The following is a 19,488-nucleotide window of genomic DNA, read 5'->3' as shown; positions in this document are numbered from 1 at the left end:
AGAAAATAAAACGCGTATTCGCATGTAATGGGTTGGGGATGAACATAAAAAATGTTCGCTTGTCGGTTTCAGTTTTAATATGTGCTCATTGTCTATGCTTTTATCTATTCATTTTTTATTTTAACCTTAAAGGTGCCAACCGGTTTTATGAGAACATTGTGGATATGGTAGGGTATCGGCCATTCCCGTGGTTCAAGTATTGCTGGAAGTTCACCCTTCCTGGTATGACATTGGTAAGGATACGTCTTTCAAAGTATGTAAATCGTTAAAAGTGCCATAATTATTTCCGTGGTGTCATGGTATAGTGGTGTGTACACTTGACTTTCATTCAAAAGGTCGAGAGTTCGAATCCCATCACGGCAAGGCATTAATCCACGTATGCCACTCCTTACTCGGGTGTCGGTGGTATCTGATATGCCAGAGCGTTATATATTTGGCCGCTCGGCTATGACCGGGGTAAATGTTGGAGCGCAGGATATCCATGATGAGATGTTAATTTCTAAGAATAAAACAAAAATTAATAAATAAGAATGATATCAGGTTTAAATGGGTTCTTGAAGTAGATCAGATAGCTATTTGCATTTCAAAATCCTTTAATCTATCATACCATTGCCATATTAACTATGAGATGCAAATTCTATTAGGTGGGAGGCAAGTGAGGATGAACCATACCTCCCCCGGCCCACTTCCTTTTTTTTCTACCGTGAGTGAAAACAAATCCGGGGCATATTTACTAGTCCGTGTACAAAGTGTGTATCGATGCGGGGAATGATGAGTTTACATTTTTCAAATTTTCTGATACGGAACTGCTGCACACGAATCCTAACCTCTTTCAGTAGATATGTACATGTAAATTATGAGATTGACGATAACGATGGTTCGTTTTGGGTTTGTCAAGCGGTCGACTCTCCGTTGCGCTATTCAAAGCTATACCAAACACTGGTAGCTTATAATTAAAAACTCAATATCAGTATGACTGTAACATATATTTCATCGTAAAGAGTAATTAGTGTACTGTCCAATGATACCCTATTAATATTTTTTCTGCCACGGATGACTGAGCACCAGGAGTATTTAAAAGCGCCGTCAAAATCTCCGTGTACCAAGTTTGGGATCAAGCACCGAATGTGCCGGGGTCCTATTTGTATGATGTAAAGATTGAAAAATCATTTTGGTTTCCCTTTGTAATCTTGTAATTCCTAACAGATTATCTGGATCTTCAGCATAGTCACCTGGGGTCCGATGACTTACGATGAGTACGAGTATCCAGGATACGCCGAAGTCCTAGGGTTCGGTATGGCTCTCTCCTCAATGCTGTGTATTCCAATAACCATGATCTACAAGATTAGTACAGTCGACGGGCCTGTCTTAGAGGTTGGTATATAGTGTCAAATGTACCCTTCATGAATGATGACGGATGTATAAGAAGCGTCATTCACTGCTTAAAGTAATTCGTTCCATTCCGAAGAAATATATAAGACAATGCAGATGGTTTGAAGGCATGTTGCTTCATACCGATATGACGTGTAGATTAAATGATTTACCAGGCCAATATTCTGTCAATGTCTAAAACTCTCTCGATAGCCCCTTGCATCCACTAGCAAAGAGGTGTGTCTTTAAGATGGTCTTTAATTACCTCTCCCAGGGTGTTCATATGAATCTCCCTGATTGGTACATTGCAAGTAACACCCCTTATACAGCCGTCTGAACATGATCTACTGACTATTGATCCATTTACGTCTCGATCATGCCTCATGGCCCTTTGCACACTAAGCGTGGTTTCGAATCCTCTATACACTAATGAAGCCAATGATATGAGGGCAGTTGGTGCATGCGCCAGAAATTCAACGCAATTTTACAGCTGTTCATGCTGCATTTATCTTCGTGTTCTCAGATGGTGGTCAATTGAGAACACGCCAGTCACTGACGCAACCCTACGTCATCAAACTAACACTTCGTGTGCAACGGACATCATGTTCATTTTACAATGATTTTCACCTGAATTGGACCGCGCTTCATACCACATGCAAATAGTGTGATTTAAACATCGATCGGAATTTGAAAACCACTAAAAACACTTGGCTAGATACCAAATGGTGTACCAAAAGTAAACGTAGATGGAGATGTAGATTTTGTAATGTATTCAAAGATTAAATGAACACGTCTTGTTGTTGAAAACGGTGTGCAAAAATATTTTCGTCGGAATCTTGCCAAAATTATACCAATATTTATTCTACTAGTATTTTCATTTTTCTCTACTGTTACTTTTTGTTTGCTTGTGAACCTACCTGTATACTTTTTGATATCCTCTTTTCTTCTTTGTTTGTTTGTTTCTTTTATCCTTTTCTTAATATTTTTCTATCTTTCTTTCTTTCGCTTTTCAGAGAATCAAATTCTTGATAGAGCCGTCTATTACACCGCAGTCCGAGGAATACTACGCTGAGGCTGATGCCAGTGAAATGGAGAAGTTTAAATGAAGACTTCGTTCTGCTAGAAGCCTCAAAAGAGCTATACCCCTTGCTGGACTTGAGCTCAAGAGCGATCCCACCAGCAGCCCTAAAGTTTTTCTAGGGCACTGAATCACTACGGGACGGGTAGTGATTCAGCCCACTCACCTTTTTCTTTCCTTTTTCTTCTTTTTTCTTCTTCTTGTTTTTTTCTTTCTTCTTTTGGTTGTTATTATTTCTTTAACAGAAATGTGTAGCTCAGTACACTTAACGTCTTCGCAAATTGCAGCGTCATATAAATTAATTGATAATAATAAATGATATATTTGAAAGAAGTAATTAATAACAATGAGCTCAAGAACAATCCCACCAGCAGCCCTAAAGTCTTTCAAGGTCACTGAATCACTACGGATAGTGATTCAGCCCACTCACGTTTTTTTTTCCTTCTTCTTTTTTTTGGGTTGTTATTATTTTTTAACAGAAATGTGAAGCTAAGTTCACTTTACATCTTCGTTAATTGCTGCGTCAGCAGCCCTAGAATTTTTCTACGGATATTGATTCAGGCCACTTATGTTTTTAGGGTGTTTTCTTCTTTTGTTCTTGTTTTTTGTTTTTAGTTATAAGGTACATAAATGTGAAGCCCAGTTCCCTTTAATTAATTAATTAATGATACTAACAGTTCTTGTTTACCCAGGATAGAGGCTATCAGTATTAAAGGGGGTGCGTCATGACGAGACTATGTGTCTTTCCCGTGGGCCTACTCGGGGCCAATCGGATATAATACGACTACGGTCGACGCGACCGCAGCATTCATGTGCGTGCAACATACGCGAAACCGAAGCGTGAGGAGAATTCTTATGCAGAATTGAATTACATTTCAGTTTCGTTGCGAAGATACGATCGATTCCAGTGGTATTTTGCTGCTGCCTTTATCATGTGATACTTAAGATTCGCTACTCATTTTTACTTGTATTGTATATATTTGAATTTGTATGCACGTCAATACTTACACGAAACATACACGGCAACATACGCGAAACCGAAGCGTGAGGAGAACTTCGGTCTGTTTCGCGAACGCTAGCGCGCGCTGACCCAGTTAATCAAGTCCATTCGTTTACGTGCAGTTGTCCAAAAGAAAATGTAGATTTTTGTTTTTTGTTATAAGGTACATAAATGTGAAGCCCAGTACACTTTAACCCACCCCCCCCCCCCCCCCCACTCCCCACTCCGAGAACGGACGGACCCCATGCGTGTTACCAAAATGTCCTTTTCGTAACAAAAGAAAAAGGTCGACCCGTATTTACTTTACACACCGGACTTTTGCTGAAAGGGGGGGGGGGGGGGGGGGGGTCGTCGCTTGGAACACGCATATGCGTCCCCTAAATAACACTGAGTGGGGGGGGGGGGCCGGGGGCGTTCACCATTATTTGCCATGATACACTCCCTTTAATGCTGTTTTCCCTGAAGGCCCTGCAATTATATATTTTTTTTTACCCCGGTGTGGCTTTAGCCGAGCTAATATGAAAAGGCGCTCAATAAGCATTAAAGGAATTTCTTCCTACCGGGTACCCATATGCCTCACCTGGGTGGAGTGTGGGAAATGTAGATTAATGACTTGCCAAAAGACATTAGTGCTGCGACAGAGATGCTCTGAGCGAGCTTCGAGTCTTATTCACTTTAAACGTCTGACAGTTTTCATCAGTGTTCAATAGTTTGATATCGATTTGTTAAATGATGAAGAAAACTGAATCAAGTGTGAAGGCACCACCTTTCAAATCAGACGCTCTAGGTTTCAATATTTGAAATGTCCTGAAGTAACAATCTGTACTTTAGGATAATATATTACACACGGAATATAGTCTCAATCTCCATATATTCCAGACGTCTCCAAGGGAATCTAAATACTTTAGAGTCATTGACTTTTGATCCATGAAAACGCATTCTATGAAATAAAAAAAAGAAAACGACGGTTTGAGCTCATTTATAGTAGGAGGAGCATGGTTATATGGGGAAGCTAACAAAATACTTTTTTTTTTTTGAGGGACGACTTAATTTTATGTGATTAAGTAAACAAATTAACACATCTTTTTGAAGCATCATTACTTAAATCCTTTAAGTAGAAAACAACTGAAACAAATTGGTGCAAATTACTTAGATTTTAAGAGAATTTATGTGATTAAAATATCCTTTATATAGAATGTACTCTTATTTAAGACATGAACAATTTGATTGATTAAATCAAATGAGTTATTCAATCAAAACAACATGTATAGATTAGTTTATCTCAATGGTAATGTAATCATATAATGTCTCTCTGCAGTAGACTTTTTCTCGGAAATTATCAATTAAAAAAACAAACATCAAATAAATGAAATACAATAAAGACGATTTTTTTTTCTCGAAATAAAGTGAAAGTTTGCTTCCGTACTGTCGGTGGATTTGCAGACAGATGTATGGTCTTCCGATTCTATGACTGAAGATATACGAAACAGGTGCCTTTCTGTCGGAATTAAATCCGACAGATTGTATTCTATACAAGGGAGATTTCTAGCTTAATACTCATGGATTTCAAGTGTTTTGGCTGGACATAATCTCCAGATTACAGTGGTAGAAACTCCCAATCCATTCTTGATCCTATTACTTGCATTTTACTGAACTGATTTTGTTTTACCATGTCAAATATAATCATCTTTATTTTGAGGATTTATTTAATTTATCAATTTAGTTACCGGTAATTTATTCCAAACCGAACCGGAGCTCCAAGATAATAACACAATTGACGCCTTGTGAAACCTCAAAGTTACTACAATAATATCTTATACATAAGATTTTGTTATGAATGCACACACACACACAAGATACTCTATGCAAGTTTGGAATCAAGTCCACACTTTTCCCACCCTGGGACTTGAAAGTGGTCGGGGTAAACAAAGTTTGTTATTAAGTACATAAGGGCAGCTCTCGTAATTATTTGACGTCACTGTGCAATTTTCAGGATTAGGCCTAAAAGTCAGGAGATAGTTGATTTTTTAGAGCGTATCTATAACTTATGGATTGCTCTGCTGTTGATTTTTATTTTCAAACCCACACTGAGATCGACTTCCATAATTTATAACAAAATCCTTCAGCGTTCTTGAATAAAATAGGTAAACTTTCTTTTTCTTTTCTCTTTTAACTGATTTTTGTACATTGAGAGGTGTTTGTCAATCATGAGCTTTCGAAAATTATGAATATATTATCGATGTGCCTTTCTTGGTGTAAACATATCTTATGCAGAATTGAATTACATTTCAATTTCGTTGCGAAGATACGATCGATTCCAGTGGTATTTTGCTGCATTTGCCTTTATCATGTGATACTTAAGATTCGCTACTCATTTTTACTTGTATTGTATATATTTGAATTTGTATGCACGTCAATACTTTGCAGTATCGTAGAAACATAATTTTTTTTTGTCGGTATGTACACAACTGACGCGGTACTTAATTGGTACATTGTAGGTTTTACTCTGAAATACTCCTCGTAAAACTTTAACTGAAAGTGGCGGTGGTGAAGGGAGGACTTTAGGGGAGAAAGGACCTTTTGAGAAAGGATGCCTTAAATGTTTTGGCGGAATTTCCGGTTGGGAAACGAATGAAGGAAGCAACTCAAGCTTTGATCGTGCGAGGGGGGGGGGGGGGGGTGGGTGGTGTATTTACACCTTTGACTTGGCCGCAGGTACTAAGTTGAGTTGAATGTCCGCGTCTGTTTCTGCCAGACTTGGGTTGGGTGTAGTTATGGTAGGCTAATTATCAAGCTGACTGTTAATCATTTTAAAAAGACAATTCAGACGGTGCATTACACGTCGTTGTATGAGAGAGCAAGAAGTTAATAGAGGCTAGTAACTTCTTGGAGAAAGCCACATTCTTGTCTCCCTTACGGTAATAGGCCTACCTGAAACAAAACGAGCAGTTTGTCTTTTACTCTCTTGGTAGAAAAATTACATTGATGTTCTGTATCTTCTATTGCTTTATATTTAGCTGGATAGATTCATATGTTTTCAAAGATGCCTGAATTCGTCTGGTTGATGTTTAATTGCTATTCATTCCAGGAAAGATTAAACAAAGTTAACAAACACTAGCTACTTAGTGTCTTGATAAGTTTTAGGTTCAGGGACGCTTCACTTGCTTGCCCTGGAGAAATCGTACTCTGCTATTCACGACTTGATGAAACATCCATAGATATCAATATATATTAATAAGGAAACAAGTATAATACATTCCTAAATATCACCACTGCCATTGATACCACCTTGGTAGTGCATTGTTGTATGTTCTTGAATATTGTTCGCCAAAAGGCAATGTGCGGTCAAAAAAATCTTATAGTATACTTTTCTTACCTCGGTTCAGGTTTATATCTACTTTGCATGGTATTTCAAAAACACATGCACATCGTTCATGATATTCAAGTTTTATTCTTTGTTCCGATATACACACACACAATTAATAATGATTACAAATAAAAATGAAATTCAGGTTTTCGTTAGAGAGCGTGATCGGTGTCATTGATGAGAATGTGTCAGATGGCTCTGAGCGTGACGTGCCGCCCTCTCGTGGGTGGTACTAAATAAACTGAAATTTATTAGTATATAACTTTTATTGCTATTATCAGTTTTCTAACAGGGACAATGTCTGTAATATTCATATATTGGATTTAATATAATTATATCAATTATTTGAAAAATGTTTTTTTTTTTAGGTATGAATTTTATATGGAAATAATATCATCTTTTTATGAAAATGTATTAGTCAGTCATATTGCGTACGATATAATTTTTTTCTATCTTTATCAGGAGAAATAAAGTGACAAATTAATTCAATTAAAATTGTCTTTTGCTATTTCTTATATCTCTGCGTTGGCATGTTTAAAAATGATTAGCTTGAAACAAAGAAACAAGGTGTTCGAAAATCGGAAAGCGGGTCCTTGATTTTTTAAAATTTGTTTTGTGGGGGGGGGGGGGGTTACCTTGTGTAGCATTCATTATGATAAAAAGTGGTCCAAAACATGGCAATATTGATTACCAAGAAACTACAACCTACTTACCCATAATCCTGAAACAGGGTTTTCCCCTTCTATAGCCCGTTTAATAGTAAATCTTGGTCTTGGTGTACGTCATTCTCTTAAAGAGCGTGTTCGGGTATTCGGGTGTTTTCCCTTTTCCGAATTCCACCACAAATTTGACAAGTGGCATTTTCGACCTTGGAATCGAGAAAGCAATGAGTATACTAGAGGGCAGAGACCCTGTCTTACTAGTTATGATTGATTGATTGATTGATTATTTGGTTGATTGATTATTTGACTGATTGTTTAGTTGACTGATTGTTTAGTTGAGTGATTGATTGGTTCGTGATTCAATTCAATTCAAAGTTTATTCAACACTCTTCATGAAAACATTTTAAAACATACACATACAGAATGGAGTTATAAAAAAACAAGAAAGTGATAACAAATACAATGGCAATTTATAAGAGCATTTGGGATAGGCAGAAAGGAGTGATTTCTTATATAAAAGCCTACCCCTAAAAACACACATACAGGAAAACGAGAACAAAAGAACAACAAAGAACATACTAAAACTTACTATCATGCAAGATCAGAGTAAAAACTTGATATCAATCAGGTTCTTCAGAGATGAAGGGTTGTATCTTTACCATTGATACGATGACTTGTATTGAATGCAGATCGGACAAGACCTCTCACGGAGTAGGCTTTTTTATGATTATACTTTGCTGCAATTCGGGTCAGCTATGAAGCATACTAGTAATGAAAGTGGCCGAGCTTTATGGGGGCGGGAGTTCGACAACTACCTTAATTTACCTTCATGAACTATTTTACCCCAATTTCGACAAAGCTGTTGGCTCGTTAGCAATAGCTCAAACTAAGGGGGCGGGGGGGATCAATGGGATGGATTGAAATTTTCTTATAATAAGAATGCAGTTTTTATTCGAGAGAATAAAGAGCCCGAGTTTAAAAGATTTTCAGACTTTTTATATCCCTACATATCCAGGGAATCGTTAAACCCTGGACTGTCTGAAGACGAACCTTGTATTGTTTTACAGCAAATGTAAATATGTTTGTTCTCATGGGACATCTCCAAATTCTATTCGTATCCCTTATTATACAATGTAGACAAGATAATGCGAAGCGCTGCTTTAAAGTACGTCTTCAGACATAGTTTATTGGAGTGTTTAGAGAGAGTTTCAAGTAGATAATAAAATCTTTTCTTGAAAACAATTCAAGAAGCTGTCGAACTTCATCCTCTCTCTTCATGTACCCATCACTACATCAGGCGTATGCTAAAACTTATAATATAGAGCCTGTTCCATCTTAAGTAGAGGTAGTTGAACAAAATATTGAAGTGGAAAAATCCGGGTTTGAACTCGGCTTCGAGGCCACTGTTTTTTTATCTCTGACCAAAGTCCGAGTGGAAAAAGACGGATACACTTGACATGACTTTGAGTTATAAGTGTGACCGGGAGCAATTCTTGGATTGTATAACGGGGGGGGGGGGGGGGGACGGACATTCACAGCGCTGCAATAAATAAAAAATGACCTATATTTACAAATGGTATTAGTCCACTCCTGCTTGGAAAAAGGACAATGAAAAGAACGAAGTCGGCATTATCTCATTATCTCAAAGACTGGCAAAGTCCGACGGAAACAATTCTTCTCTCTTCGGTATCTCTTATCCTACTTAATGATATCTCCTATCTTACTGAATGGTATCTCCTATTTTCTAAAAATCGAAATGCCCTCCATATCTTCCTATATAATGATTTGTCATTTATGAAATCAGGACAATGTTCAACCTTTCTTCGGGACGGGGTGGGGGGGGGGTCTTTATTTGTTTAACAGAATAACAGGTCATTAGAATAAAAAAAAATCTAGTACATTCTAATATAAATAAGTATTTTGAATTCCTATTTACCTGTTACTTTATTCAGTGGTTCTATTAAAACGTTATGAAGGGAGAGGGTGGACCTCTTAAACAAGTATTTTGATAACAAATAATGTCTAAAACTAAAATGCGCCATCAAAGGATTTTACTAAATACAAACGAGTAAAAATTAAAAAGAAAAGGTCTACACATTTTAGAGCAGGAACTATTGTGCCCCTAATTTAAGAACCCTGGATCCACCCTTTCTCAATCTTTAGAATGTACTGAAAATCATAACTGTAATGCGGAGGGGTTGTCTAATCTCCCTATTATAATGCCCTAAATTAATGTTGGGCTTTATACGTTTCACTCAACTCTAGCAGAGTTATTGCACATCGTTGCTGTCACTCGTTTAAACGAGGAATTGATCGACCTGAATCACCAGGGGTCTGTTTTTCCAATCATTATCAATATCAAGAATATTACCAAAATCAGTATCATCATTGTGACCATCATCATCATCAGCACCTTCATCACTATGTTGGACTTTATACGTTTCACTCAACTCTAGCAGAGTTATTACACATCGTTGCTGTCAATCGTTTAAACGAGGAATTGATCCACCTGAATCACCAGGGGTCTGTTTTTCCAATCATTATCAATATCAAGAATATTACCAAAATCAGTATCATCATTGTGACCATCATCATCATCAGCACCTTCATCACCATGTTGGACTTTATACCTTTCACTCAACTCTAGCAGAGTTAGTACACATCGTTGCTGTCAATCGTTTAAACGAGGAATTGATCCACCTGAATCACCAGGGGCCTGTTTTTCCAATCATTATCAATATCAAGAATATTACCAAAATCAGTATCATCATTGTGACCCTCATCATCATCACCATCATCATCATCATCATCAGCACCTTCATCACTGTCATCATCATCATCATCATCATCATCATCAACTTCATCACTGTCGTCATCACCTTCAGCATCATCATCATCATCATCAACACCTTCATCACCATCATCATCATCATCACCTTCATCACTGTCATTATAACCATCAACACCTTCATCATCATTATCATCATCACCTTCATCATTATCATCATCATCACCTTCATCATCATCATCATCATCACCTTCATCATCACCATCATCATCATCACCTTCATCATCACCTTCATCATCATCATCATCATCCATCATCATCACCTTCATCATCACCATCATCATCATCATCACCATCATCATCATCATCATCATCACCATCATCATCATCACCTTCATCATCACCATCATCATCACCTTCATCATCATCATCATCCATCATCATCACCATCACCATCATCATCATCACCATCATCATCATCATCATCATCACCTTCATCATCACCATCACCATCATCATCATCATCATCACCTTCATCATCACCTTCATCATCATCATCATCATCATCATCACCATCATCATCATCATCACCTTCATCATCATCCTCATCATCCATCACCATCACCATCATCATCATCATCATCATCATCATTATCAACACCTTCATTGTCATCATCATCTGTATCACACATTCACTAGAATAACATCATCAACATCTAAGGTTATCATTAGCATCATCATTAACACCATGATCATCAATCACACTCGAAAAATCATTGAAAAACAAAAAGCATCCCACAATTCTATATTTTTCATTTGCACAATGAAGCCTTTCCTTTATTCAATGTCACCTCTTCTCCTTCACAATCATATAATTTCTGAACCATTTCAATGAAAAGTAAACTTTTGAAACTTAAATAATGAGATGTTTAAATTTAGACATCACCGTCTGTCTTCATGCTTCCGAACCACATAAAGCGACAATGAGTGATTGCTCATAAAAACACAATGGTCTAAACATGTTATTGGCGTTGGTGAACCAAACATGTGTTGAAAACACGCACATTGGATCTTTAATTGAGGCAAGCTGGGCAAACAGTATGGGAAAATCAGGTTAATTACCACCAACATCGTTGAGATAACCTTCAAGGTACACACTTTCCTTCCACATGTTCTGTCCTGCATGTGTTGGGTACAAACACGTGGAAAGAAATGCATGTGAGGAAGACCAGAGAGGAAAAAAAAAAAAAAGATAAAAAGAGAGAGAGAATGAAAAGAGAATTTTTCATGTACCTAAGTTCAAAAGAACAAAATACAAATAAAACCTAATTCAAATTTTTGGTACATCACAAAAGAATGGCGAAGGGGGATTAGAATCATATAGACCTCCATAATCGCTGGAAGTGTTGATGTTCCCTCTTCAAAAAAATGTCTATTTTTTGTTCTAGTTTACCAATTAAAATTAAAATTAAAATTACAAATTTGCGAGTGTTGAAATTTGCATGAAAGCTACATATACTCTATTATCAAACATAGCATAATGGAATATTTTGTCTTGAAATATTTCAGGTTCGTGTAAGGTCATAAGCTCTACACAAGGAAAGTATACAATGGCAAGATACTGGTTATGTTTGCTATCTTCCTTTTTGGGTGTCATAGTTGGCATGATGGAGATGAAATTTGTCTACAAAATAATATGCATTTTTCATTAGTGGTTATTCTCACAACTAGTTTTCCTTTATCCAAGCTAGTAAATCCAAAGAGACCGACGAAATACATATCAATATATATATATATATATAATTCTTCTCTCATGAGAACTTACTCAAGTATAAAAGTGCCCCTAAAGAACATTTATCACAAAGAAACTCTCCCTAGTAAAAGTTTGAGTTGTTTGTATTTGTTTCACTTTATAATTGGATATGTTTTCTGGATAAGTTTAAATCAACATGATGTCCTACATCAAAATAAGCATGAAAACAAAACATTGAGGAAGATATACATATTCTGCCTTGATATCAAATTCCCACTCATGGATGATGCAGTTTTCTTATTAATTTACAGAACAAATTAGAGGTTTTGATTTAAATAATCGCTATATAATGATCATTGAAATTCAATACAGACAGATAAAGAGCGAAAATGCATCTGTGCTTTCAACCAGTATCCATATGACAAGCATCAATTGGAATGTTAACTTACACTTTGACATCAAATTCATACTCCATATGTGCATCTTTTAAATGTATATATATTTTTTTGTGATTTTTGTTTGTTTTTTGAAACATGATGACAAGAGGAACTAATATCATCACCTCCGAATACATTGCATTGCATTAGTATAAAAGCCTTTAACTTACAATATAAAAGTAAGGAAATTCCTGATTAAGAACAGACAGGTTTAGTATGAGCATCCAGCATTGTACAAAATATATTCACAAGATCATATGCCTCTATGCTACTCATACAATTCTAGTCCTGAAATTACTTCAATGAGAATACATGTACACTATTACACAGAGGCAGCCACATGCTTTGGGTAGATGTACAGCGTTTGAGTAAATTCATTAAACAAGGAAAAACAGAAGAAGACGAAAAAAAGGGGGTAAGAGGAGGGTTCACGTTTGCAAGTAAAATAACATTCAGAAATTGATGTATTGTTATTTTCTATAACATCTACTCATCTATACTTGAATATTGAATGATCGGCCAATTGAGATTCATTGTATGCTAACTGGAATCTATCATTGTTTGGTCCTTAGGCAGATGGTTCACATGTAACTCACATATCTAATGAGTACATATCACCTTACATTGACACACCTTTGCAAAAATATACAAATACATCTTGAATAATTTGTTGTTTTCTCTATACCATTGATGTGAGAGGTTCAGTCCTTGTAGGTCTGGAATGGAATGTGACAGGGGTAGTGACTGAAGCGAGCAAGTGAGTGGCAGCCGGTTAGTGCCACATGTCACAACCTTTGGAGGTCTCCGGAGAGTCGATTGGTGGTGCGATAAATCACGTTCTGCCCGCATGATTTCACTACTCCGGCACTGATCGCTCATCCTGCCGACTGGCCCGGCTCTCCCCTCTCATAGAATGGCAAGATGTTGTGGGAAGGAGGCAAAATAAAAACGGCTTTTTCCCTTGCGCTTGATTTCTCTCTCTCGACCAATAAAAAGTGTCCTCAGTCCTGATATTTGTAGAGGTATGGTCATTGTCTTCGAATCGAATCATCATCAAGCTCATTGCTTTCTCTATCATAGATCATAAATGGCAACGTCCATGTCTCACTGGTGATGGCATGATGATGAGGAGTACAAGCGGGACCTGTAAAATTTCATCTCTACAGCAGTAGTAGGGTTTAAGCTGCTGGAAGGGGGTGGGGGTGGGTGGGCGTGGCTCAGACACACGTCTCGTCCTGTCTCGCCCTCCTGATGGCGCTTCTGAAGAGTTGAAGCCACTGTTTCTTGTCGTGTTCGTCACTTGAATGCAGTGTGAAGGACTGTGAGAGGTTGGGATCTGTTGAACGGACCTTGAAACCACACTTGACTGCAGAAGAAAAAGAGAAAAAAGAAAGAAACAAAAACCATGAGTGAACTGAAGCTGGACCGCAATCAAGTGACATACATAGCCTTCAAATATATACATTTATAGAACCATATACTATTATTTCTATTTATTTTTAATAATTTTAACTATTATTTACAGTATAAGTGAAATATGAACAATTCTCATCACTGTTAGTTATGGAAACTGATTTATGGTCACATGAAGTATCAAAATTCCACCTGAGAGAATATACAACAATAGTTGATTTTAGGACGTTGCAATTATGATACCCCCCGTATCAGCGGGAGGTAACTTGAGGACATGGGTACACTGCACAACACCCACTGAATCACCCCCCACCCCTCATATCTTCAGCATCAATGCTTCTATAAATAGTCTAAATCACATGATCACATGACTGTGAAACCCTGGGATTGCATGAAGGATCTCTCATTTGAGTTTGCATGATTTAATTTATATTGACAAATTTACATGCACGAGAGAGAGAGAGAGAGAGAGAGAGAGAGAGAGAGAGAGAGAGAGAGAGAGAGGGGGGTAATTTAGATTTTGAAGAAACTATAACCAAAGTTGGGGTGGAGACCGTGGAGAGATTGCTATAGTAAGTGATCAAATGAATGATGTGCATCAATATGATTACGTGCAGAAGATTGACTACTGAATGAATGCAGAAGTCCAGGTCATGCAACAACACATATAAATTCCAAAAAAACATAATCATCCAAACAGATATATATTTTCAGCCCTCAGGCTGCATTTCATATTTAGAGTCGCTCAGTCAGTCCCCCACGTGGGTTTCAATCCAAAAAGAATCAAGAGAGTTGAACTGGAATGGATGATTTTCAGGTCAAGATCTAAGTGACCAAGGGAGCGTTCTAGAGCTACATGAGCCAGGGAGGAGTGAGTGCAAAGCCTTGGGCTCAATAAGGATTGGTTTACATCAGACAAAAGGACCACAAGGAGTGTTAAGAGAAAACAAGTCAGATGGAATAATCATATTTTTGCCCTTTTCTTTCAGATAGCAACCCTTTCAGAAGGTGCCACAGTGAACTCTGTATATACATGTACATGTAGGATAGATCTTGAATATGAAAATGTTGCATCACTTTTTTTTCTCCAATACAGGTTATAGTGTATAACACATAATCTTTAGCTGTCAAACAGACTCTTCAAATATTGAGCATTACATGTCTTGATCGCCTTCATATCACAGAGATAAGAGATAAATTGGTAATCTAGGTGCCATTTTGGATTAAAAACATGTTTCATTTGTGATTGAGCTGCTCTTAATGGGATATGAAGTCTTGGTGCATGCATGGCTAAAATCCTCCAAGGCCTATTACCTCTTACATTAGCAGGGGGTCAATCTAATTAGGATTAGGCTGGGCTGGGGAGGAAGGCCGGCTAGCCTGGGCGAGGGGGGATCAGAGGAGTGCCCCTGGCCTGGGTATAGGCGGTACAACCCAAGCTACAAACTCAGCCATGTTTAATATGCTGATTGTTTGATTAGAGTATGACAGGAAATGGGGGATGAGTAGAGTGGGAGAGAGAGAGCGAGAGAGGGCGACGCCTCATCTTGTAAGGGGGGTTGCCCTTGGAACAGCACAGGGCTGCTGTCATTGAGAGTAGTTGATATATGTATTAATAAACCAAACAGCACCCCTGGGGATTTGTTTTCATGCCATAATCCATGCCAGATGACTTGATAGTGCGAGGAAATCAATAACGGGGTGTGTGACTTGTAATTAATAGCAATTAGGGAACGCAATCTGCCTGCTAGCAATTCAATCGTACCTTACTCTAAGCTGCATGAGTGACTAAGCACAAACAATCCAGGCAAGCACGCTCAAAATCTTCACACATATTTTTTCACACTCTCTGTTTGACCCGACACATTTCAGGATTCGTAGAGTTGCCCTGAATACGAAAGGTGACATTTCATGCATTCTTCACACTTTATACGAGAAGTTTTATGCTGTCTTACTTATTGTATCGTATCATAGGTGTATCAGGCATGTGCCTCAAGCATTCCACATAACTAACTTTGCACCCTGCCTGTACTCTTTCACATACATGAAATTCTTACCAAACAACTTTCTTCACTATGCATATCAACATGGTACATGTCACAATGTTACATGCATGCAAGTGAACTGGACTGATCTCAAATGATATCAAGACAAGTGAATAAAAAATAACAAGGTTTGAACTTCTCAGAGTACAGGTTATTGAACTTAGTCTGAACTTTGAGACCCTCCTCTGACATTAATGTTCTCCATCCATTTTTCTGTTTATACCTGTTCATAATGTTCATAACATTATCATAGGGGTTAAAATACCCTTTGAATCATATCAATTTTTAGAATCCGAAACGATGGCAATATTTTCAATGGTGCCGTGGACAGGTCTTATCACTAAAGCCAGATAAAAGTCCAACGAAGCAGACTAAATTCAGAGTGCAGCAAGGCTTGGATCTCTTACCTGAAGGTCCGTGTGAGAGTGCCCCTCTGAAAGAACCCGACCTCCTGACCTCTCCCTCTGGTATGTCCTCTAGCGCCATTGTCCTGACGGGGATGGGCTGCCTGTACACCTGATAACACTTGCGATTGTTTCTCGTAATCAGTCTCGTCACCACCAGAATGTCTTCGAAGAGGAATACGTGAAGTTTCTGTATGATGAAGAAAAGTAAAAGAAGGATTGTAAGAACCTTGAAACATCCTTCACAAATTTCATAGGGTGTTCTGAACATGTATTTGATTGTGGAAAAAATAAAATGCTATCCTGGGTGCTCATTTCATAGCCATTTGATCATTTCTTTTTTCAGGGGATAAACGACAGAATTCAACTTACCGTTCCCTTTGTGCTTTTGAGGACACCCCCACAGAGAAGATTCTTCTGGTATGCGATGAGGTGGTTGCGTTGCCTGTCGTCCAGATACTCAAATGTGTCGATAAAATGCTTGCATTTTGTCTCTCCCGTTCTCCTGTCAACCTCGCTGACGATCTCCTTGCACATCTTGATCTGCAGAGGGCAAAGGTCATAACATAAGATGAGTGGTTTAATTGAGCAATGATGCAGGTCAAATGATGATAATAGGTAAAGCCTGAATGGTTAAACAATATTTGATTCCCTTTCTGAGCATTACAGTTATGTATGATTATCAAATATTCATGAGTAATTTAGTATGATATCAGGCAGAACACAGTAAAAATTATAATTTTTGAGAGCAAAATGGACATAAAAGCCTTTTACATAAAAATTCAAAATCTGAGATATCTTACCGCTAATGTGATGTTGATCTTGTCCTCATGGTCTGAGGGTGTCCCTTTGAGGATGTTCTTGAAGAGGAGGGGGTATTTGACCAATCGACTGCGAGGGACATCGAGGAAGTTCCACAGGTCCAGTTTTCGGCTGAACGGAGATTCAATGCACCTCTCCAGGAAGTCGTTGACCTAGTGGTTGTCATGGTAAAGGTAAGATGTGGAAAGGAGAAAAATGGAGGGATGGATGGGGGTAGGAGAGAATCGTAGAGAGGAAGCGTGGGGGAGAAAGCATGGGGGAGAGAGAGAGAGAGAGAGGAAGAAATAAATGAGATTTCATTAATAATGTATAAATGAGCCAGACATAATTAGCAATAATCACATGAGGCAACCACAAGAGTCTTTACTAAGAAAGAGAGGGCAGGGAAGCCCCCTGAGACGTGGGGTGCATGCATGGATCTCCTGCATTAAAGATGAGCTTATTATTACGTGACGACGTACAGCACAAAGCTGATTGTCATTAGTCAAAGTCTGAAATTACCGGTATTAGAGGCAGTCGGAAGCATTAGAGAGAAAGAGGAAGAGAGATAGTGGGGAAGACAGAAAGACCAAGAGAGAGAGAGAGAGAGAGAGAGAGAGAGAGACAGAAAGAAATGTAAAGAGAAAGAAAGAAAAGACAGTAAGAAAATTTGAAGAGAAAGAAAGTTAAAGGAAGAAAGAGTAAGAGATAGATACAAAGTAAGACAAAAAATAACATTATGCATTAAACAACTAACAATGTAGAGACATTTATATGCTTCAAAATATGGTTCTCAGAACAAGTAGCAGAACATGAAATGTAGATACTAATTGATATGATTTCTTACCTTTGAATCCTGTTTCTTTTCATCTAGTAAGGTTTTAGCTGCAAGTTGGTTTGTACAGTACGTCACATACACTTCTGTCACCAAAGGCAGCTGCAAATATAAAAGATTTTAAAAAGTAAAATACAAAATACAAATAAGGAATATTCCAAATAAATAAAAGTTTATAAAAAAAAGGTTTTTAATCAAATGGTTTTTAACCTAATTTTCCTTTTGTTTTTGTTTATCATCCTGGTCATAATTCTGTTTTGTTCTATTTTTACATTCATTACAGCACCTGTATGTGGGTGTAATAAATAAGACATGGAAACTGAGAAGGCTAAGCTAGTGATCCTTTAATCTCTTTTATTTCCTACAGGAAAGCATCAAGGAAAGCTTTGTTATTAATCTTTGTGTGTAGGTTTGTGAGCGATCTTAGTCACGTTTATATAATAAACGTGAAACACCTACACATGAAAATTGATACTGAACCTTTCCTTGTTCGAAAGAAATATGAAATGAATTCAGGGACCCATCTTCTAAAGAGTTGCAATTGATCCACAACAAAGTTTGTAGTCTCCTACCTCGTATGTACATACAGTAGCTGAGATCGATATCAATTGCAGATAAGTTGTGATTAATAGCAACTCTTCATTAAACGGGCCCACATTACAGACATATTTAATTATAGCGATTGACACATTATTATCAAGAGAGAAGACCCACTGGGCGAGGAGAATAATATTATTATAGCATGAATGAATGCTTACCCATTTCAGCAGCACCTTTCCAACTTCTTCCGTCGCACCATTGTTACCCCTCTGTTTCTGAAGATCACATACAAGCTCTGGAAGAAGAATTAAAAGAAAAGCCTCTTCATTAGCATTGGATGTCAATCTATACTCTATGCTTCCAGCTATGCTTGCAAACCACGTTCTGTTTCCAAGAACTGCCATTAATATCCAATAAAGGGCAGAGGGAGGCTTAATTAACGACCAGAGAAATTGAGGGGTCCTTTTCATTGCTTACACCCCTAGAGGTTTTCAAACTGATTAGGGACGTAGCACTCCCACCTAGGACATGAATACGAAACAGAGTAGAGCTGGCCGGGCCAAAGCTGAAACCGACACCCTTTATTTTTGCCTAATGTACACAAAGTCCCCTCTCGTGCCCCATGATAGCTAAATCTACCTGGAAACTGCAATATGAAATGCAATCTGCTCATTTTTACTGTTTACAAATAAAAATATCGGGTTGAGTTTTAGGAAAAATTTGATTATAATGATATAGAGTTACAATGTGACCATATAAATGTACATGGCTACGAGGAAGAAGAGTATTGATGCCAATAAGGCTTCCCTAGATAAGAGAGATTTTTATCAGTATTATTTATTATGTATTATAAATCGGTTTTTTGCTCACATAAGCTCAGACAACTGTCGATTTTACACACAGTATTTCTGGTCATTTGAGTCATGTGAGTGATAGGATGAAAGGAAGGAACTAGTTGAACCTCTAAATAATCCCAACTCAACATGACACAATA

General features: G+C 37.7%; 2 protein-coding genes across 3 annotated transcripts in view; one reads left to right on the top strand and one right to left on the bottom strand.

Moving 5' to 3' along the window:
* LOC764578 (sodium- and chloride-dependent GABA transporter 2) overlaps positions 1–3,433 on the top strand; it is a gene marked incomplete in the record, with an annotated part of 21,779 nt that extends 18,346 nt beyond the window's left edge. Inside the window, 2 exon segments of the mRNA XM_030971974.1 lie at positions 1,207–1,374; positions 2,385–3,433. Coding sequence (XP_030827834.1) covers positions 1,207–1,374; positions 2,385–2,477 — 261 coding nt within the window.
* A 7,641-nt stretch (positions 3,434–11,074) lies between these two features.
* LOC584816 (rho guanine nucleotide exchange factor 3) overlaps positions 11,075–19,488 on the bottom strand; it is a 54,062-nt gene continuing 45,648 nt past the window's right edge. For both annotated transcript variants that reach the window (XM_784664.5, XM_031000356.1), the window contains 6 exons: positions 18,713–18,789; positions 17,967–18,056; positions 17,122–17,292; positions 16,691–16,861; positions 16,322–16,508; positions 11,075–13,822 (listed from right to left, as the gene is read on the bottom strand). In XM_784664.5, the coding sequence (XP_789757.3) occupies positions 13,674–13,822; positions 16,322–16,508; positions 16,691–16,861; positions 17,122–17,292; positions 17,967–18,056; positions 18,713–18,789 (845 nt within the window). In that variant the 3' untranslated portion in view covers positions 11,075–13,673. The remainder of the gene's footprint in view (positions 13,823–16,321; positions 16,509–16,690; positions 16,862–17,121; positions 17,293–17,966; positions 18,057–18,712; positions 18,790–19,488) is intronic.

Source organism: Strongylocentrotus purpuratus, unplaced genomic scaffold (assembly GCF_000002235.5).
Source record: "Strongylocentrotus purpuratus isolate Spur 01 unplaced genomic scaffold, Spur_5.0 spur5_scaffold_6, whole genome shotgun sequence".
Classification (NCBI taxonomy): Eukaryota; Metazoa; Echinodermata; class Echinoidea; order Camarodonta; family Strongylocentrotidae; genus Strongylocentrotus; species Strongylocentrotus purpuratus.
Note: the sequence above shows the minus strand (reverse complement) of the source record. Positions and strands in the feature narration are given on the sequence as shown.